Source organism: Prionailurus bengalensis, chromosome E2 (genome assembly GCF_016509475.1).
Source record: "Prionailurus bengalensis isolate Pbe53 chromosome E2, Fcat_Pben_1.1_paternal_pri, whole genome shotgun sequence".
NCBI classification, from domain to species: domain Eukaryota; kingdom Metazoa; phylum Chordata; class Mammalia; order Carnivora; family Felidae; genus Prionailurus; species Prionailurus bengalensis.
The window spans coordinates 55,512,243-55,534,095 of NC_057352.1; the positions used below are offsets into that span (position 1 = coordinate 55,512,243).

Genomic DNA, 21,853 nt, shown 5'->3' on the forward strand with positions numbered 1-21,853 from the left:
CGGGTTCTCTTTGTTGAATGATGTAGGTATGCATGATGAGAAAAGTCAGAGTGATTCCCAAGCCCCCGCTGTGGTCTTTGTCCATAGATGGGCAACTGGTGACGCAGAGGAATGTAGTCTTTTCAAAGGAAATTTTTTGTTGACCTGTATAAAACGCCAGAGAAAAGCACACAAATAATAAGTATACACATTGGTGAATGTGCAGAGGCAACATGTCCTGGTAACCTGTACCCAGATGAAGACACATGGTGTCACCACCCCCTTGAGACCCTCCTTCGTCCCCCTTCCAGCCACCACGGCCCCAAAGGTGACCACTGCCCTGACCTTTGCCAGTGTCCATCCTTAAATAAAAGGCCTTGTGTGGCACGTACTCTTTTTGGGTGAAACTTGTCACGTTGCTGCTGAACAGACGTGTAGTTCGCTCGTTCTCACCGGCAGGTGGTTCTTCGTTGGTGAATGCGCCGTGACGTCTCCGAACGTGTTATTACCGGGGGCGTCTGCAAAGTGCTGCTGTGAGTGTTGGGGTGTGTGATCCGTGCACACATCCCTGTCGGGGGGTGTCTTGCCGTGGGGCTCCTGGGGTGGAGGGGAGGGGTCGGCTCAGCTTTAGCAGATGTTGCCAAGTCACTTCGCAGAGTGCTCCACCAGTTCACGGCCCCGCCAGCAGCGTGGGAGCATCCGGGCTTCTCCGCGTCCTGGCCATCGCTGGATACTGTAGCCTCCCCGCCCCCCCCTCCCATTTTACACATTATGGTGAAATACACATGAAATGTATCCCTTCCTCTGTTTTTAAAAACGTTGTGGTTCCGTGTCACTGTAGCACATTCACCTTGTTCCTGGCCGTCACCGCTGTCCATCTCCAGGACTGTTTTCTTCTTGCAGAGCTGAACCTCTGTCCCCTTTACACACTAACCCCCCACCCCCACCCCAGCCTCCAGACTATGGCGACCGCCATTTACTTTCTGTTTCTGTGACCCTGACTGCTCTGGGTCCCTCATGTAAGCATAAGCATATCATATTGGTATTTTTGTGGTGGGCTTCTTTCCGTCAGCATAATGCCCTCGGGGCTTGTGGGGGCTGTAGCGTGTCCCAGAATTCCCTTCCTTTTCACGGCTGAGTGATATCCCACCGTGGGTGTATGCTGCATTTTGTTTACTCCTTCACCTGCTGATGGGCCCTTGGATTGCTTCCGCCTTCCGGCAACTGTGAATCATGATGCTCTGAACATGGCGGTACAAATATCCATTCTAGTCCCCTGCGTTTCGTTTTGGGGCATGTATGTACCCAGACGTGGAATTGCTGGATCATATGGCGATTCTGTACGTAATTGTTTGAGGACCCTCGTACTGTTTTACACAACATTACTGCAACATTATGTGCTCTCACCAGCAGGTGCACAAGGTTCTAGTTTCCCCACACCCTCCCTGACACTTGCTATTTTCTTGTTTTTGGTTTTTGTTTCGGGTAGTGGCCATCCCAATGTGTGTGAGAGGTTGACAGTGTCTTTTTTTTTTTCCTAAAGCCATTCTGTTAGGTGCTTTACATGTAATCTGTTAGTGATTACATGGTGGTTTTAATTTGCGCTCAGAAGAATGAGGTTGTAATGAATTTGTCTGGATGTCTGCCTTGATTATTGGTTGTTATATTCTAGGCTGTTGTAGGTGATGCTAGATTGCCATCGGTGTGATTCCTCGTTATTTCGATGGTGCTCGTACACAGTAGGAGTTCAATATATGCCTGTTGAGCTGAACAAAGTTACTGGTGAGAGTGACAGCTGGGTACTGGCATTCCAGAGGCGAGACCACAAAGACATCCTTGGACAGTAGATGTCTACACTTGCCTGAGCAGAGGCTGACCCGGTGCGGCCCCATGCCTGCAGGGATCCCAGTATGTGTCTTCTTTGCAAGAAATGACCTGTTCCCTTCCCGAGTTCTTATGCCAGCATCTGATCACACCCCAAATGCAGCGTCCTATGGAACAGAAGAGCTGGCGTCGCCTGAAAATTGTTCACAGCAGCAGCAGCTGCCTGCTGTGACCTCTGTGTGGCCTCCCAGGAGCCTTCAAATGACATCACACCCTCCTAAGTGGCCTATGAAAGATTGGCCTTGAAGCTCTGACCAAATATGGCCACGTCCATTTGGGTGCAATCCGTGCAGGGTGGCACCTTCTGGAAATAATGAATCCACGTGGGCTCAACATCGTGGGACCTGCGCTGGTCTCTCGGGCAGGCCTGCGCCCAGATGGCACTTGATACCCGAGCCAGGCACTGTCTGCGGCCACTTTGGTCTGGTAGTGTGTTGAGGCCAGCAGCCAGCCATACGTTTTTATTGTGTGCCATTTTTGTTTTTAATTACAGAGTTTTCTTCCTCGGCCCACTTGTTCATTGTGCTGACGGACACAGACTTTGGGCGGCTTCAGCAGATTTCTGAGTGGGCCCTGGGCCGGGCTCTCCAGTGCCCTAGGCCAGTTTCCAGAACAGGAAAAGCCAGTGCTGCCATATGCTCTGTATCCCCAAGGGCCTCTTCCTTCCCCCTTTTTCCTTTCTTCCCTTCTTCCTCCCTTCTCTGCAGCTGGGTGACTGCTCTGGGCTATTCGTGGATGCCAGCGTCGTCGTCGTCATCATCATCATAGGGCTTGACAGCGATTACGAGAGTTGGGCGAGGCAGGATTTAAGTCTTGGCCCCTGCTTCTTTGTGACTTTTCCGCTCGGTGCCTCATTGACTCATCTGTAAAATGGGAAGGACCAACGCTCCACGCCTCAGGGTGTTCCTGGGAAGATAAACTGGTGCTCGAAAAGCCCTTCACATAGTCAGTCTTCATAAAGAGTCACTGCCTCCCTCTCTCAGGTTGTCGTGGAGAGCAGACAGTTTGCACCTGTGATGGCACACAGGCGTTGGCATCTGCCCAGCGTCTCCTGCGATCTCAGAGAAGAGGTGTCGGATCCTGTCAGGGAGGCGTGAGTCCGTGAAGGGTGGGGGTGGGGGTCCCGAGGCCGGATGCCAAGGGAATGGTTGTGAGGAGCCCCCTTGGAGCATAGTGCACGGTGAGCGACTCCAACACTCTCGTGTGCTCACCACTGGTGATGCTCAGCCACCCTGAGGTCTAGCTCCGGGGGCTCGGGAAGGATACCAGCCGGGCTCATGACAAACAGACTTTATCTTGGGAGAGCTCTGGGGGCCCTTCTCAGCACTGCCCCTCCCAGCTGGGTGACCCTGGGGAGTTCCCATACCTCTCTGGGCCCATTTCGTGTGCATGTTGGACCAAAGCATCATTCTCAGTGTTTTTCTCCCTCCCCTGTTCCTCCCTCCCTCCCTCTTTCCTCTGGGTATTTTCTAGAAGGCTCTGTTGATGTGTGCCCAGCTTTCTTTGCGCTATCAGAGGTTCTTTGAAGGAGACTTCAGTCACGCTGGCTCATTTTCATTGTTTTGGAAACAAGAGTGAGATGTGGGTCACCCCATGTAGGGCCCTGACAGCTCACTTCTGGGTCATCTCCAGCAGTCTTATGTCCCCAGGACATGGGTAGCTCTGGCTTCCGGGACTTTTGCTTTCATTTAGAGATAGGTCCAAGGGACTTTCCCCCCAAATACGTCTCTGGGAAATTTCTGCAGAATGCAGCTGATTGATGCATCTACAGATTTTAGGGGGAGGGCTGAGGCCATTGCTCAGAGGACATTGCTGGAGAACATCTCGGTAGGACCCAGCTGTGCAAGATACAGTAAGTAGCAAGTTTACCCGCTCATGTACCCGTCCACTAAAGTCACCTTAGAAAGAAAAAGAGAGAAAATGTTCCACTCATGTTTGCCCATCCATGCACCCTGCCAGCCACCCATCATATGTTTACGCTCTGGAATGGTTTAAATTAGCAGTTGGCAAGCTATGGCCCCAGGCCAAACCTGGCCCTGGCCTGCTTTTGTAAGTAAAGTTTTATTGGAACATAGCCACAATTATTTGTATTTCGTCTGTGGCTGCTTTCACACCACAACAGCACTGTCGAATTATTGTGACTCACAGAGCCTAAAGAATTTACTATCTGGCCTTTTACAGAAAATGGTTGCTGACCTTTGGATTAGGTCAAGGGGCTAGCGTTCCAGTCCTGGCTTCGTTAGTAAGTGGGCGCATGGCTTTTGAGCAAGTAATTTCTCTTCCCTGGGCCTCATTTTTCTCAGCTGTAAAGTGGGATCCCAGTGGCACCAATCTCATGAGTCGTTCGTTCTGAAAACTCAGTGGGCAAGTGCCTCCCAGTAGTTGACCCACATAGGAAGCACATAGACGGTCCTTGATGGAGCCCGTTGCTCTGGGCAACCGACTAATGTGGCCCATCGAAGCGCAGGATCCCTGTTCTCAGGAAGTCACCCGGCTTGGGGCGTGCCCGGCTGAGGAGGACACAGAGGCAGGTGCCCCCGTTTCCAGGCTGTCAGAGGCCACGGGTTTCCCTGGCAGAATTCCACCATCAACTAATTTGTGTTTTTGAAGACCTAAAAATTCACTGTCTGATCCCTGCTGGTCTCCTTACGTCGGGAACACCAAGTGGATACAGACAGGCCCGCCTGACCTTGGTGTGTGATCTTGGGGTTAAATTACTCCCAGTATTAACAAAGAGAAATACCGTTCCTGTTCCCAGCCTTGCGCTCCGAGCTCTCTGATCCGGAGCAAACGTATCTTCTCCTTTTGCAAAAGCATCTGTGGGGAGCGTGGGGAGCCTGCTGGACGTGCAGGGGAGGAGAGCTGGCCGTCTCTGCCACTGTAGCCACAAAGTTTCGGTTCTGCCGCCACTTCCTCTGTGGCCCTGAGTCTAGTTTTGAGAAGGGTGCTGTCTCTCCAGCGGGGCTCAGAGGTCCTCTCTGTGGTAGATACGCTCCACCTTGTCAGAAGATCGAGCTCCATTGCTGGCCTGATTCTGTCCTCCAAACTACCAGATGGGTTTAACTACCTGTGACAGAGGCTCGACACAGGAGCTTGGTGTCACATCAGACTTCCTTGTGATTCCCTGCAAATGTGTGTCTCTTGTGCTTAGATACAAGCATTTTAGCCCGTGGGCCACCCAAGAATCCCACTCCTGGGTATTTACCCACATACTTTTGTCTCTGCTTCGCCCACCCCAAATATGTCCAGAAATGTTCATTCCATGTCCCTTTCTACACGGGAGCCCAAACTGGAAACAAGCAAAGATTCACTGTCAGTGGCGGTGCATTGGAAGGAACACCGCTCTGCAGTTAAGAATGAGCCACAGACGTCCGCGTCTGCAGACATGGTGAACAGGAGCCGGACACAGGAGCCTGTCCGCTGTGGGATTCCATTTGTGATTCCATAGGTTCAAGAACGGACCTATGGTGACAGAGGCCAGGCAGCGACACCCCCAGGTGGTGCGGACGGGAAGGGCACTGGGGAGCCTGCTGGAGGGCTCGAGACCTCCATTGTCTCGACCCGGGTGGTGGTTGTGCAGGGCTGAGCCTGCGCAAAGATAGGTCCCGCCGAGCACATAAAACCTGTGCACTTTCACACTTCCGCACTTGACCGTTTACATGTCTACCTTAATTTAAAAAAAAAAAAAAAAAAAGAAGGGAGAGGAGAGAGAGGAAATCCGAGTTTGGGAAGGTTGGGCAGCCAGGGGCAGTGCCCTGCCCTGGGTCCCATCTCAGGCCCCTTTAGGAATCCTTGAACCTGCCCGCTCATCCCACGACTTCCTGTTTCCAGGCCAGGGTCCCCCACTTTGGGCCCCCTGTACTTTCCATTCCCTCCTCTGGGAGTGCCTGGCACTCCCCGACCCACCTGAAGGCCCAGCTCAAAGGTCACTCTGGGAGGCCTTCCCCAGCGTTTGTCCCCACCCCCGCTCCTTGTCCTTTGTAGCCGACACCTCGCAGTTACCCTGCTTGTCATGTTGCATTGTCGTTACCTTCGTACGCCTCTGCCCCCGCCTCCCATCGAGAGGCCCGCTCTGGGGGTGACTGGGTGGCTCAGTCGGTTGAGAGTCCAACTCTTGATTTCGGTTGAGGTCACAATCTCGTGGCTCCATGCTGACAGCATGGAGCCTGCTTGGGATTCTCTCTCCCTCTCTCTCTCTGCCCCTCCCCCCTCAAAATGAATTACTTAAAAAAAAAAAAAGGCCCACTCTGGCACACCCTGCTCATCGTGGGACCCCCCCCCCCCCAGGCCAGCATCTGGCAGAGTGGGCAGGCAACGTGGAACCGGGGATAAGGACGTGGCCTTTCCACCTACCAGTTGTGACCTGGGGCCCAGCATCTAACCGCTCCGAACCTTCCCTGCTTCCTCTCCGGGATGGGGCTCCCCACAGCAACCTTGTGAAGAATCAGCCAGATGGGGCCTGTGGACTTCCCGAGGGCCGGGCGTCTGGGCTTTGCTCCCGGGCTGTTGCTCCCTAAAAGTAGCTGCTGACTCGGTGGTTGGAAATGTGCTGACTGTGCGTCACGGCCCTCAAGAGCTTCGATCAGCTACCGGGATGGCAGAGGGGCCCTGTGGTGCAGAGGAAGAGTGCCACACCCCGGGGACTCGGATTTCCATCCCACGGTGGTGACTGAGGTTGTAGAGTCCGAACATGGCAATATCACTTCTTCTTCCTCTGTCATTAAACCTCTTGAGCCATTTGCCCATAAAAGGGGGCAGCTGCCATGGCTGGACTCCTGATTAATGAGCCAGAACATGCCTCCTGACTGTCTCCAAGGAGTGCTGTCCATGGAGAACAGCCTTGGCCTGCCCCGACTGGCCCTGCCCTCGCAGCCCAGCCTCCAGGCGGCGCTCGGCCAAGGTCTGGGCGGCAGGAAAAGGGTCCAGCAACACTTCTGCCCGGTGGCCCCTCCCAGGCCCCCAAGGTGGGGCTTGGTTGAGTTGGGGCAAGAGGGTGTGGGGCGGGTCTCTCTGAGGGAGGCAGTATCTAAGCGATGGGGTCCTACTTGTCTTTGGTCTTCCGCAGCTGGCAGATCACCCCGTGGCCAGGGCCGACTCCAGGCCGGAACACCCCTCTCTGTCCCCCCCTTTTTGCGGTCACCTGTGGAGGAGTTGGAGATGGTTTGCACAAAACCCCTTCTTCCTTCTTGTTGAGGCTTGAAGAATGATCACCTTGGTATGATGAGCTCCTGCTTAGCACCTGGCACGGTGTTGGGAGTCTAACTCATGGAGCTCAAACAGCTAAACCCTCGCTTGGTCGTGTCCCTGCCTGCAGCCCCTCCTGCTGCCTTTCTCGGGCCGCCCTGTGTAACCCCCTTGCAGTGACCTATTGGCAAGTTCTCACAGGTGCCGAGCTCGCAGGCCACACGCTTAGTTGCTCTCAGCAGCACCCTGAAGATAGATACACTGTTACCTTCTTTATTGCCGCGTAATTCCCACACCATTAAACTCCCCCTGTGGGTCACGTGGAAACCGTTTAGCTCTTCCAACATCCGCCCGACTTTTCAAGTGGCTGCACCGTGTCCCGTTCCTGCCAGCCGTGGATGACTACGGTTCCAATTTCCCCGTATCTCCTTCAACACTTGTTGTTCCCTTTTTTAAAATAGCCGTCCTAGTGGGTGTGGATCCTATGGCACTTTTGCAAGGCAGAGAATTGAGGCTCAGAGAGGCCCGGTGACTTGCCTAAGGCCGCACAGCCAGCAAGTGGTGGAGCCTGGATTCGACTCTCAGACTTGTGGTCTTTCAAACATTCTTTCACTGAGACGTAACACACATGCAGAGAAGTATATATTGTGTCCTGCTTGATGTCTCTTAATATTGTGCTGCCCTCAACCCGAATCAAGACCTACAACGGCGCCGAAGCTCCAGAAACTCCCGCTTGGCCCTTCAGGGTACCGTCCCCACTCAGGGGTGAGCAGTGGTGTGCCCGCCCATCCTGGTTTTCCCCGAACTGCCCCGGCTTTAGTGCCGAACACCCAGGATCTCAAGAACGCACGCCCCTCAGGCTCAGGCAAACCAGACAGCCGGTCACCCTCATAACCAGTACCCTGACTTCTCTCAGCGTGGAGTATGTTTTGTGCACTTGTGAACTTTATATAAACGGAAGCGTATAATCTGTGTTTCTGTGTCTAGTGTCCTTTCTTCAGCCTTTGGTCCGTGCAGTTAGTTCATCTGCGTGCCACGTGTCGTTGCCGATCTTTCTTTCTCACCGTTGAGTCGCACTCCCCCGGGTGACGCGGCACACTTTCTTCCCCCGTTCTTCCGCTGATGGACACCTGGGTGGCTTCCAGTTTGTTCTGGTCCAGGGTTGGGTCGTGCTCAGGCAGCATGTGTGTCCAGCTCTCCGCGAGAACGTATGTCAGCCCTTCTTCGTGGGAATAGGACCGCTGGTCGCAGGGGACCCGGGCTTCCAGCTTTAGCCGATAGCCGTGCACGGGTTTCCACAGCGGTTTAGAAGTCGAGGAGCATTCCAGATGCCCTGTCTCTATGCTGACGCTGGTCACTGCCTTTCCCGTTCGAGCCATCCTGCTGGCTGGCTGGAGGACGGGGTGGTGTCACGGGGTGGTTGACCTGACTTCTAATCAGCAGCTGTTACAGACAGAGGCCAGGACACGTACTCTGAAGGCCTCAGTTCTTCTTCCAGCTCTGCCTGAATAGCTGTGTGTGGTTGGTGAAGACGTGTACCTGCTCGGGACCTTCATTTGATGTGTCACGGGGCAAGACCTGCCTCCCGGGAGGGCCGTGTGGGTTCCCCAGGCACCCAGCACCTCCCCTGCTGGAGGTGGGGAGGGCCGTGCAGAGGTGCGGGGTGGGCAAGGGGAGCCAGCAGGGTTGCTCCCAGGCTGGGAGGTCCTGACAGTAGGGCAGAGGAAGGGCATCCGTGCCAGCCCCTCCGGGCCTCAGTGGGAGCCAGGGCTGGTCCCTCCATCCAGCCTCCCTTCCAGACTCACTTGGTCAGTTGCTCAGCTGTCAGGGGTACCCAGGGACACACGTGAGAAGTGCCAGGCCCTGAGAACACAAATTTCCATCCATCAGAGTCCCCCGTTTTCTTGGGTCATCTGTCTCTTCCCTGCCTCCAAAGCTGCACGACTGTAGGTCGCGCCCCCAGACACTGGGCACTGGCTTGCACATGCGAGGGGTTCCACGTGTTGAGTGACTGCACAAATTGAGTCCCGAGGTGACCGTTGCACTGGCCACATTGCATGTGCTCAGTAGCCCACAGGAGGCTACCACGCAGGTGCAGAGCACTTCCCCCATCATGGAAAGTTCTGTGTGACAGTGCGGATCTAAGAGCCACTTGAGCCACACGGCCCTTCATTAAGTCCCCTACCACCAAGAAAAGACGATCAAACAAAAGGCCATAAGACACAAGAAGGGTGTGTTTTTCTCCTGAGAGATGTTCTTGTTCAAAACCGAGTTGCCTGTGCTAATAAAAAAAGCCTGGCGTTGTGGTTTCACAGACTCCTGCAGAAGAGCGGTAACCTGGTGAGGTAGGGGGTGGGGACGGTACATGGGCAGCCTGACACAGTGTCTCCGAGTCGGGGGCCAGGAAGGGGAGCGGCGGGCCGCTGTGTGGACGCTTCGCGGGACCAGGAGTGGTGCTGGGCGGGGAGGTGCAGCTCGCCAGGGGATGGCGGCAGGGACAGTGGCCCTGGGGCAACCGGAAAAGCTTAAGTCACGTCGGCTATCCCTGGTTTATGGAAACACGGGGAGGTGGGGGGGTGTGAAAGGCACTGGAGGAGATTTGCTCTGGGCCTGGGGCCCAGACTGACCCACGTAGCAGCGAATTGTTACCGCCGCTTTGCTTTTGCGGTACAGCTTTCCCTTTGTGGGATTAAAGAGAACATCAAAATATTTTGACAGGCCTTTCCCAAGTGAGCCCGTGTGGATTTCTGCCCTCGACGCCCCGTGGGGCCGTACGTGGCCTGGGGGCCCACAGGGCGGGGTGGCAGCTGGCGGGCAGATTCCGAGACCCTGGTGGCGCCAGGTTCCGGTCCTGGCTCCTTTGTGCACGGCGTGCGTTCGCAGTGTGCGCGGGCCCTTCGGCGTGCACCCCGGAGTGTGGCTCGGAGAGTGCGGGGTGGAGGCCTCCGTCCCTGGCGGTTGTGGGATTGAGTCCTGGGTGTGTCTCTTAAAAGCAGGGGTCCGTGACACGTCAGCACCTCTCTGGACCTGCCTCGTCTGTAGCATACGGATAAACAGGGGTAAACACGGCCCCCCTCCAGCGCCGCGGCCTGGTCAAGTGGGAGAAGACGTGTCCTCGGCGTGGTGCTGCCCACGTGCTACCCGCTCGAGGCGTGTTAACCAGGGGCACCTGTGCCTTTCCGTGCACGAGGGGCTTCGCCAGGGCTGTGTTGGTGGGGCCCACGTCCTTCCTTATCACCGGAAAAATATGCAGCAGACCGTCCCCCCTCCCCCAAAGGGGGAAACCACCCAGATGTCCCTCGGCTGCGAAGGAGTAAGGCAAACGTGGCCTGTCCCTTCAGCGGGACGTTATGCAGCCATAACCGATACATGCTGTGACGTGGGTGAACCTCCGGAACCTCCAGGGAAAAGAGCCAGCGAGAAGGGCCACGTGCTGCGTGATTGCACTGACGGGAAATGTCCACAAGAGGCCAAGCCGCGGGGACAGGTAGCAGACCAGCGGCCAGCAGCCCCGTGGGGGAGTGACCGCTTCGTGGGTACGGAGTCTCCTTTCGGAGCGCTGAGAATGCCTTAGCACTGAACTAAGTGCCATGAAGTTGCACGACACTGTGAATGTGCCAGCGGCCATTGCGTTGTACGTTTTAAAGTGGTTAGCGTTTGATTTTATATGAATTTTATCTCAGTTCTAGAAAGCAGCAGGGGGAGGTGAGCTGAAACCCACTCCTCCGATCCGAGCCGTTCTGTGGTACTTAATACCAGAGGTAACAGTGCCGTCATTATTACTGTTGTCGTTGTTGTTGACTCTCCAAACGGGCTGGAAGAGGCTTCCCTATCCTCTGACCTGACATCTGTCCTTTGAGTCCAGGGTGTGTGTCCAGGGGGCAGCGGGCAGCAGCAAGCCCGTCCTCATTCCAGTGGGATGGTGCCATGTGGAGTCGGGCTGTGCAGAGAGGGGTCTCCCTCCACGATGACTCAGGCAGCTTCCATGCAGGGAGAGGGGGACCTGTCTATAGCGTGGCTCACCCAGCAGGGTGCCAGGGCGCCAACCCCACCCCCACCCCCACCCCCACCCATGGCAAACAGACTGCTGTTCTCAGCCCGGGTCCCCCGGGGGGCAAGGTTTCCCAGCCTCCCACGTCCACCTGCTTCAGGAGTGAGCTCATGGAGGGTGTTTCCAGACCGGCTTCTCCTCTTGGGGTCTGGGAGCCTCTTCCCTGCTCCCCTTCCTGGGATTGGTGCTGGACACCTTCCCAACATATGCCTTGAGTCAGCCTGAGCCTCGTCTTGGGGGTCGCAGACATCATGATTCACATTCGCTTTTAGAGGAATCCCCATGGAAACCAGGCAGGTTTGGGTGGGAAGGAGCTGGCTCCCTGGGAAGCAGGGGGAGGTGCAGCCTGGGGGCCTCTGGGGGAGGGGCTGCTTCAGGGAGTTTGGTCACCCCACTCCTTGCCTACTCTGACGTGGGAGGTCCGAGGGGGTTCCCAGTGTGGAATGTCAGCTCCGAGGGTCTTTGTTGACTACGGGCCCTCACAAAGCCCCTCCAGGCTCTGCTCTCCTGAGCCCAGATCCGGGCATCGAGGGGATGCCAGAGAAGCAGCTCATCTCAGAAACAGAAGCAGAAGGGGAGCGCTCTCTTCCTGGTCTGACGGACACCAAGACCCCCAAGCTAGCCCCTCATCAGTCCCCAAGGGCAAAAGGACAGAGGCACCTCAACTCCCACGGGAGAGCAGCGTCCCCACGCGCCTGGACCTGTGTGCAGACTTCTGTGATCCCAGCCCCTGTGCGGCGCAGTCGAGCTGTGGGCACTTGGCCGCCATGTGGTCCCTCTGAGCTCACCGGGATCAGAGCCTGGCTTTTCCAGGACCCAGCCAGGCTCAGGGCTCAGGACGAAGGCCCCCCCAGCCTTAGCCAGGGCTCCCCGGTTCTCTTTAATATCTCTTTAATGAGAGCAATTTGGCAATGACGTAAAATATGCTTTTACCCTTTGTCCCAGTAATTCCATTTCTGGGAATCTGGCCTAAGGAAATAATCCTAAATATAGGGTAGAAAAACACGTTTCACAAGGATGTTCATTGTGGAGTTGTTTATAGTGGCATAAAATGAAACAACCACACTGTCCATGGTGGTGGGGGAGGTGGGAAGCAGTGATAAAACAGTGGCCAAATGCTTTATAGCCACTAAATAATAGTTCTGGAAATTATTGTCCAGAATATACGATGTGCATGTGATGGAACATTATGTTAAAAAGAAAAAAAAAACAGGCAAGTCACAAGATTATATGTATTGTATGACTTGGGCTCTGTAAAAAAAAAAAAATCATGTATAAAAAATAATCAGGAGGGTAATATAAAGGTAATATACCAAAGTGCTAATGAGTGGTCTTGACGTGATTTTATCTGAAAGATTTCATTCTACTCGTCGGCTTCCAAATCATCTACAGTATTCACACATTGCCTTTCTTAGGTTTGACCTCTAATTTACTTTCAGTAAAATTCATCCTTTAAGGGTGTAGATTTGTGAGTTTTGACAAAGATACACAGTCAGGTAACCACCACCACCACCATCGAGATACAGACTAATTCCAGGGGCCCCTGGGTGGCTCAGTCGGTTAAGCGTCCCATCTCTCGATTTCAACTCAGGTCATGATCTCACACTTCATGAGTTCCAGCCCCGAGTTGGGTTCTGTGCAGACAGTGCAGAGCCTGGTTGGGATTCTCTCTCTTCTTGTGCCCCTCCTCCACTCACAATGCTCTCTCGCTCTCTCTCTCAAAAATAAATAAATAAACTTAAAAAAATTCTTTTTAAAAATATTTCCATCACCCCACACAGCTCCCCGTGCCCCTTGGTAACTGGTCCCCACCCGCACCCTGGCCGCTGGAGAGCGCTAGTCTGAGTTCAAGTTCGTAGTTGTGCTCCTTCCGAGACGTCACGTACACAGAATCGTGCAGTATGGCCTCGCACTGTTTTACATGTAGAAACAACCGAGTCTGCTTGTTGTTCTGTTACATGTACCTTTCAGAGCTGGATTTCCCAGCTTCCCTCAAGTGGAGGGGAATTAAATTTTTCTTTTTTATCTGACTCAGCCTTTACCCCATGTAGGAATCTCCTGCACTGTAACTCAGATCATCGTGTTCAGATTACCAAGGAATTATCAGTTATCTGTGAAATCACCCCAGCCGTGTGAAAGTACCCAGACGAAGGAGGCCCGTGGTCAGCACTGGCTCACACCTGAATCCCAAGAGAGCATTCAGGGACTCTCAGTCCCGATCCGTCCCCTTTCCCTTGTAAGCCCCCTGGGCTCCTGCCTAGGCTCTGTCGTCGAAGACGATGCTAGTAACAACATGGCAGCAGTTAATTTCCGTCTGTGAACATTTTATCTTAGGACAGTTTGAGATGTACAGAAAAGTTACAAAGGCAGCACAGAGTTTCCGTGGACCCCTAAGCCCGCTACCCCAGTTGTGAACGTCTCCCAGAAACATGATACATTTGTCACAACTAATGAACCAGTAGTGATATGCTGTTATTAAAGCCCAGGCTTTATTTGATTCCCTTCGTTTTTACCTAATGTCCGTCTTCTGTCCCAGGATCCCACTGGGGATCCCACAGTGAAGGAGTGGTCCTCCTCCATAGACGGAGAATTCTCACGTCTGGGACAGTTGCTTGGACTTTCCTTGGTTTTGATGAGTACTGGTCAGGTGTTGTGAGGAACGTCCTTCAGTTGGGGTTTATCTGATCCTTTTGTCACGGTGAGACCAGAGGTATGGGTCTGGGGGAGAAAGAGCCTAGAGGGAGAGTTTCTTGTTTCTCGCAGAACTTCATTTTACTGCGCTTTTTAGAATGTCCCAGATGCGGTGCTAAGCCTTGACAGACTGGGTCTCCTTTAAGGATTATTAGAAAATAATCCTGTCTAATAAATTCTCGTTTTACCGTTGGCTGAAATGGACTCAGAGAGGTACAGTAACTTGCATGAAGCCACACAGTTAAGAGACTCAAACACAGGTCTCCCTATACACATTTTGCTTTTAGCCAGTACTGTTTCGAACAGTGGGAAAGCAGAACGTCTGCTATTAAAAACCAGTATGTATTTATTTATACCCAACCTTTCCCCAAAAAGCCTGTGTTGCAACTTCTAATCAAGGCCACATTGAAGCAGCTGGAGCAGGGTCGTGAGAAAGGCAGACACAGGCAAGCCCCGCCTCCTGGACATCGCACAGCACATGTCGGGAGTGGTCACCCCGCCCCGAGCGTGTGGTCGCCACGGGCTTGGTGCCACACGGGGCAGTGCGGAGCCTCGTCGTGTCCCAGGGCCCCCGGGGAGGCCGGTGGGAGGCAGAAGCTTGGAGGCCCATAGGTGCGCTTCTAAAGAAACGAGGCTGGCCGTTGGCTCGGTTTGGATCATCGAGTCCAGATATTTACAGAATGGGCGTTGCTATCTTTCTCTTGTTTGGTGTGGTCTGGCGGTTTTCCAGATGTGTTAGTGGCCATGGCTCACCCCGTGTCCTCTGGCCTCTGTATGTCTCGAGGGGTCAACGGCATGGAGTTTGGAGGCCGACCAGACCTCGTAAAGGGAGGGAGGTGGACTTGGGCGCATCTGGTACCCGGGTGCCATTGCTTCCGAAAGGAGATTTTTTTTTTCATTTGTCAATTAAGTTTTAATTTTAAAATTTAATTTTTAAAATGATCCCCAGAAAGCATCTTCCCCAAGTATGTTCTGTGTCATGATTAGAAGTAACACATGGATGAACACTGTGTTATTTAGGAAAATAATTCCTTCATTGGGAAGGAAATGACTACCCCCGTCTCAGTGCCAGGGTCTCTTTGGGCACTTGGAACAGAACAGGTGGAGATTTCTGCTCTTGTGCTGGAACACTAGCAGGGAGACAGCACACAATAAATACTTGAACGTGGGTTCAGATAATAAGTGTCTAACCAATCCCCCGAGCCCCTGGTTGCACGGATATTCTCGGGACAAGATGTGCGGTCGGAGCTGAGTCATTGATGGCGGAATACCGAGAACAGAACAGTGCATGGGGCGCCGGCACAGGCTGCAAGGTGAGGGGAGCCCACACATCTGCCTCTGGGATGCACCACGGCAACTCTCCTGGTCAGACACAGAGGCTCCTGGGATTGGTGCTGAGGGGTGGGCTCTGTGCCTTTGGGGAAGGGCAGAAGGGATCTGACTGCCCCTCCCCCGCTGCCTCTCCTCCCCCCCCCCCCCCCCCCCCCCCCCCCCCGCCTCTGTTTGCTAGGAACCTGCTCTGGAGCCTCCAGGCTGTTCCTGCTTCTGTCCCCTCCTCCCGAGTCTCTTCCCCAAACAACACTCCACCCCAGACCCCTGGCTGGGCCCACAGGACCCTCTGGGAGTGGCCTTCCTCCCTTGGGCAGTCTCCTCCCTGAACACGCCCAGCTCGGTCCCACGCCTGGGCCTTTGCACTGGCCACGAGCTCCGAGCTCCGGGGCGTACTTCTGCTCCACCTCTCCGGGGCACGGGGCACCGCAGCTCTTAGCCCCTGTGAGCGCACCCTCTTGGATTCTTGGTGCAGCACCTGCTGTTTATCTGTGTATTTGGTTTGTTATCTCCTTGCCCCCCCTGGGCTCCTGTCTCATCCCCTGCTGTATCTCCAGCACCCGGCATATGGGCGTATACCGTAATAGATGCCCAACGAATACGTCAGATGAGTGAATGAGTAAATGAATGAATGAAAGAACGAATGTATTGATCAACCTCTCTCCCTTCCTGAGCCCGGTGACCGATCATATCAGGGAAATTTGCCGCAGCCTGTGCCCTCAGCCCTCTCCACCACCACCACTGCATCTCAACTTGGGCAGACAGAAATGGAAATTTAAAACCTCGTGGCGGTCCTAAATCCCGATGGTAGAGTGAACTCGTCAGGCCATGGGTTTTACCTTGCGCCCCCTCCTGTGTGCAGCTCAGTGGGGAGTGGTTAGGGCACCGATTCCTGAGTCACCAGCTCGGTTCGGCCCTGGCCAGCCCCCGTCCCAGCTGGCCTACCTTGGGCAAGTCATGTGACACCTCAGGTTCCTCATCGTGCGGTGGGATGGCCCTGGCACCTGCTCCACGGGGCCGTTGTGAGGATGGAAGGAGACCTCGCTTGGCGCGCGTCACGGCTGGGGACGTGTCACCCGTCACATTCTGCCTTCTCGGCTAAGCTACGCTTGCCTCTGGCTCTGCTTAAGTATGGCTTCCTGGGGTCAGGGCGATAAGGACGCTGCTGGTACCTGGTGACCAGTGCATCCCCTTGGCTCCTGGTGCCTTCTCTCCGTGACAGGGGAGCTCCCTCAGAGAGTAGTGAGCGGCTGTGAGTTTCTCTCTCCCTGCCCTCACCCCAGCATTGACCGACGAAAGCTGTTCCAGTTCTTCCTTTCGACACAAATTGTTGAGCCCTTGCCACGTGCCAGGCTCTGTGGAGAGAGGGCAGGGAGCAAGACAGACATGGGGCTGACCTTACGGAGCTGCAGCCTGGCCAGGAGGCAGGCATCAGTAGATGACATATGGTAGACGTCCACAGTGATTCAATGGGGTGCGCGGAGCGCCGAGGGCACAGGGAAGGATGTGGCCAGGTGGGCTTTAGGGTCTGGGGGGTAGCAGGCCCCCCAGAAGACCTGTGGAGCTGAGGCCTGGACAGTGGAGGAGGAGATGCCAGGGATTGGGCCACAACCGTTTGGGGACAAAGGGCAGGCTAGCTGTGTGGTGCCACCGGGTGGGCCATTGGGGAGGGCCGACGGAGAAGAGAAAGTGGGTGCGGCTGGAGGAAAGAGCCTGGCAGGGGTGGAGGGGCACGTGGGATTCGTGCTTGGGCCACCGGGAGCTGTGGAAGGACACTGAACAGGGAATAGGGGGATACAGTTCGTCGACTTGGAATGTGGCCCTGGGTCTCGAGTGGAGAGTGCATATCTGGGTGGGGAGATGAGACCGGGAAATACAAGGGGGTCTATGACTGCATTCTGGGCAGGAGAAGGCAGTGGCTTGGACACAGTGAGGGCTGGAGGGACCCAGGCTCTGCCCTGTGCTGGGCCCCGCGAACGCCCAGAGGAACAGGGTACAGGCTTTGCCCTTAAGGTGCCCCCAGTCTGGTCCCGACTCTACAGCTCCAAACACGGGGGCGAGTTTCCACTGCAGCCCCCTCCTGCCAGCTGGGATGCTAGGAAAGACGGAGTTCCTTTGGTCTCCAGAGTCGCCCCGTGTCTGTACCAACTCGGTTTGCCTGTTGCCAGAATGGGGCGGGGGGGAGGCGCGGGAGGATGTTTTCTGGAACCTCCTTTGAGGCATGGATACTGTGCCTGATCTTGTAACCAATGTGTGTCTTCTCTCTCTCTTTTTCTTTTTTTCTTTTTGCTGCAGCCAACTGGGTACATGGAAAACTCGGTCTCCTACAGCGCTATTGAAGACGTTCAGCTGCTGTCCTGGGAGAATGCCCCGAAGTACTGTTTACAGCTCACAATCCCTGGGGGAACAGTCTTACTGCAGGTAGGAGAGACAAACATGAACAAGCAGTTTCCTCTGCCCCCTCCGCGCTCTCGCACTCCGCTTTCCCTCAGAGGAGACGGCCAGCTCCCAGGAGGGAAGGTTATTTAGCTTAGGGCACATTCTTCTCCAGCATAAGAAAGGTATAAACCGTGGGGCCCTCTCTGGGAGACGAGCAGGGAATGTGCACAGACTGAGCTCCTACCGCCTGCCCGTTGCAGCCCAGGAACCTTATGTCTTACGCTTTTCTTTCTCGCCACAAACCTGAGAAATGGGTCTTTTGATCTCCATTTTACAGATGAGGTAACTGAGGCACAAAGGCATGTTTTTAGGCCTTAGAAGGCCATAGTAAGCAACACATGCCACCTTTTGCTCTACTTCGAGTGAGGAGGAGGTTCTTCTCGTCAGTCTCAGTCTTTTTTTTGTCCTTTGAGAGAGAGAGAGAGAGATGGGGAACGTGCACACCACGAGCAGTAGACAGGGGCAGAGGGAGAGAGTCTTAATCAGCCCAGAGCCTGATGCGGGACTCCCTCCCACAGCCCCGGGATCATGACCTGAGCCGAAATCAAAGGTCAACCGACTGAGCCCCCCAGAGCTGTCTCCTTGGAAAAGGGTGCATTTTGTGCGTATCGGTCAGGGCTGTTGTTTGGAAATGATACAAACATTCAAACTCTCTGAAGCGAAAAGAATTTGATGCTGTAATTGTGTTCAAGTAACTGGGAAGTCTAAGAGAGGCCTTCAGGCATAGCTTGATCCAGGAGCCAAGTGATAATAGTATTCAGGGACTCTCTCTGTCTCCATTTCCTGGCTCTCTTTCTGTGCATTGGCTTCATTGTCAGGGATGGTTTCTCCATGCATGAGAAAAATGGACTTTTTTTTTTTTTAAGTTTATTTATTTATTTGAGAGAGAGCATACACGTGGGTGCATGAGCAGGGGAGGGGCAGAGAGGGAAGGAGAGAGGATCCCAAGCAGGCTCCTCACTGCCAGCAGAGAGCCCGCCTCAGGGCTGCAACTCATGAACCGTGAGATCACGACCTGAGCCAAAATCAAGAGTCGGTTGCTTAACCGACTGAGCCCCCAGGCACCCCGGGAAAGAGGGACTTCTGTCCTTAAAAATGTGAGAGCCCATTTTTCTTCCAGTACCATTCGGTAAAATCTAGAAGATTCTGACTGGCCCTGCTGTAGTCCCCTACATCCCAGGGATGGCCCCACCCTAGGTTACATACCCAGCCTTGACCATAGGGGGCTCTGTACTCTCATGGCCCTTCCAGGACCTTGTGGTCCGGGAGAGGTGGGTCCACCAGGCAAGGAATCGTGGCTGAAAAATTTGCAGCAATGTATACTGCGATGTGTCCTGTGTCGTTTCGGGCAGAGCCGTCCCAGCCTCCGGCAGGGACCCCGAGTCAGAAAGTGCTCATCTAGAGAGAATTCATTCTCTTGTCTTTGGGAGAACAGGCCCTTCTTTTAGGAACATATTCTTTCTAACTCTGTCACTCCAGGGAGATCTGCCCTGAGCCTGAAGAGATGTTCCCTAAAACGCATTTCCAAAGCGGCCACTAGATTGTGTAACAACATTGAGGGCGAGAGGCACATGGTCTGGCCTCTGAGGAATGCTGAGCTCAACAAGCTGACTCTAACAGCTAATTCTTTAGAAAAATCCTCTTCTTTACGGTCATCCCTTGGAGGACACCAACACCATGGCTGCCCGTCCGTTTTCTTCTCAGTTCTGGCGCCCTCTGCACTTGGCTGTCTTTCTTCTACCTGCCCTCACCTTTTCCCTCCTCCCCACCCCCCCCCCCCCAGCCCAGCCATCAGAACTCTCCTGTCTGTCCTTCCGCCCCTCTGACAGCTGCCATCTGGAGTCTGGGGGGGCAGCCACTTCCGGCCCCCTTGGGCTGGGACCTGAGCAGCGGCGGGACATTCGGGGGGTGGGGACAGTAATAGCATCCTGTGGAAAGCTGGAGAAGAGTGGTACAGAGAAAATCCTACTGACTCACAGAGCACCGAGCCGGCCTGCCCCCTGTGCTGGGGGAGGAAAGTAAATGAGCCCCTTGGCCCCATCCTCGAAGAGTTGTGGGGCTCTCTGGGGAGACCGAGCTCTAAACACATGACTACAGAGATAACAGCTAAAATAGAGGCATATCCCGGAGGGCAGGGACTGACTCCCTCGGCCTGGGGGGGCCAGAGAAGGTTCCCCAGGGGTGGCGACATTATAGTGGGGCATAGAGGGATGAGTAGGAGTGTGCCAGGATGGGGGGGCACACTCTCGGGGCAGAGGGAATGCGGGTGCAAAGCATGAATGTGAGAGAGGGGGTGTTTGCTGCCCTGGAAGAGAGGGGGAGGCAGGTTCAGGGCCCTGTGGATGATGTCCAGAGCTCTTGGGTCACCGCCAGACTCTGTGGGTCTTATTAGCCGAGTGAAGAAGCCAAGGCTATGTTCCGAGGGCACTGGGGAGCCATGGAAAGCTCCTACGGGTTGGAAGGGACAGTAGAGGGATCAGTCTAGTTGCAGGACAGAGAGGGAGCACCAGAGGGAGGCAGGAGGGAGGGAAACCTTGAAGTAGTCCAGCTAGAGTGGGGAGGGCCCTGAGCCCCAATCTCCTGGGATGTATAGTGGCTGCTGCTTGACCGGCAGGAGGGTCGCATCGTTCCTGGGGCTGGAGGGGCCGGCGTCCCCCCAAGGAAGGCCCGAATGCCGCTCGCCCAGGGGTGGAGGGGCAGGGAGGTTTAGAGGGATGTGGGTTGCTGGGCAGTGGAGTGTCCCTTTAACCCAGGCCGTGGCTGCGGGCCGGCGGTTATGACTCGCCTGGCTGGGGCTGCGTCCGGCCGTGGCCTCGCGTCAGAGCTCCCCCTGCCGAGCCGACAGGCGGGCCTGCACCAGCACCCCCCTTGCTCGCTGCCCCCCCCCCCCCCCCGCCAGCTCCGGTGGACAGAGGCTGGAGCAGGAGAGCGGGACTCACACACGGCCCTCCACCCCATTACTCGGAGAGCCCAGGTGGGTGCAACCCCCCCCCACCTCAGCCTCTCCCTCTGCCGTTTCCATCAGCTTCCACCTTGCTTCCTTCTCATCATCGCCCTCCTCCCCCCCCCCCCCCACAGATTCATGGGTGGTGTGTGGCCGCCTTGTTACATAAGTGGGTTCCGAGTCATCTTGGAGATGGGCTTTGGGCTGGAAGGTACCTGAAGCCCCAGGGCGGCGCTCCTCGCGTGCTGTCGACACAGTCCGCAGGAGCCTTCTTTGGGTTTGTCCCGGTTTGTGTGATGGGACCCGGAGCTGTGGCATGACTGAGCAGTCCTCCCTGCCGTGCGTGCAGGAAGGACCAGGACGCAGCCCGCTGTGCTCAGGGGGCAAGGCCGCCTGGAGCAGCTTTGTCTGGGTCTGGGCGCCCCTGGCCACAGGGCAGGCAGAGGGTGAAATGCCCCCCCCCCCCCAGTGGTGCCTTCCGCCGGCAGCCACTAGCCACACTGGGTTGTCTGCATTTTAATTTACTGAATCAAGTTGAGAATGCAGATCCACGGTCCATGCTCGATAGCACACGGACCTAGCGGCTGCTGCTTGGACGGTGCAGAGAAAGACCGTTTCCGTCATCGCAGAATGATGGAAGTGCTGCACGGGGCTGGTCCCTGGAACTTCTCGTCGCGGCCCCGTGCTCCACGCACCGCCTCCCTGCCAGAGGAAGTAACCTCACAAGGCTGGAGGGTCTGGCCTGTTCCAGCAGCTCTGAAGAGGGTCACGTCCTGCTTCATGTGCACGGCTGTTCCCTCCCGTGGGGTGATGTTGGGGTTGCAGGGGTCCCCACCCTCGCCTGCCAGGCTCTCGCTCTCGGTCTCTCTTTCGGGTTCTCGCACCCACGTGAATCTGTTTTCCTCTGTCTCTCTCTGACACTTTCTCTTCTCCCCGTGTCTCCCTCTCTCTCGCTGTATTTCACTCTCTGCTTCTCTTACAGTTTGGTTTTTTTTTGTTGTTGTTTTTTTGTCTGATGTCTTTCTCCATCCCAAGCCTCTCTCCACCCCAGGCCCTTCTCTCCGTGCGTCTTGACTTAACTGCCTCTGTGTCTCCTCCTCCCTCTGTTCCTCCCTCTCCAACCTCCGTCTCTCTCCCAGGGACCTCCTGACAAAGCTGCTTTGTTAGAATTTGAATCGGTGCCTCACTCAGACCTCTGGGAGCTGACCTATCCGAGTTCAGGGAAGGTTAAGAGACGATCTCTGGCAACCGCGCCTTCTCCCAGCGCAGAGAGCCAGCAGGTCGAATCCCCAGACAAAGGCACCAGCCTCCCAGCCTTGTCCAGTTGGTGTCTTTCTGGAAGCTTTGTGTTT

The 21,853-nt window shown here is 55.2% G+C and overlaps 1 protein-coding gene across 3 annotated transcripts in view; it reads left to right on the plus strand.

Moving 5' to 3' along the window:
- The window catches only part of LOC122494513 (c-Maf inducing protein), a 235,114-nt gene that overhangs the window by 125,450 nt on the left and 87,811 nt on the right, over positions 1–21,853 (plus strand). Inside the window, exons 1-2 of one of the 3 annotated variants that reach the window (XM_043599753.1) lie at positions 15,034–15,102; positions 17,414–17,539. In XM_043599753.1, the coding sequence (XP_043455688.1) occupies positions 15,049–15,102; positions 17,414–17,539 (180 nt within the window). In that variant the 5' untranslated portion in view covers positions 15,034–15,048. Of the gene's footprint in view, positions 1–15,033; positions 15,103–17,413; positions 17,540–20,318; positions 20,532–21,853 lie in introns of those variants that run through there. The other 2 variants (XM_043599750.1, XM_043599752.1) reach the window with 2 other exon arrangements.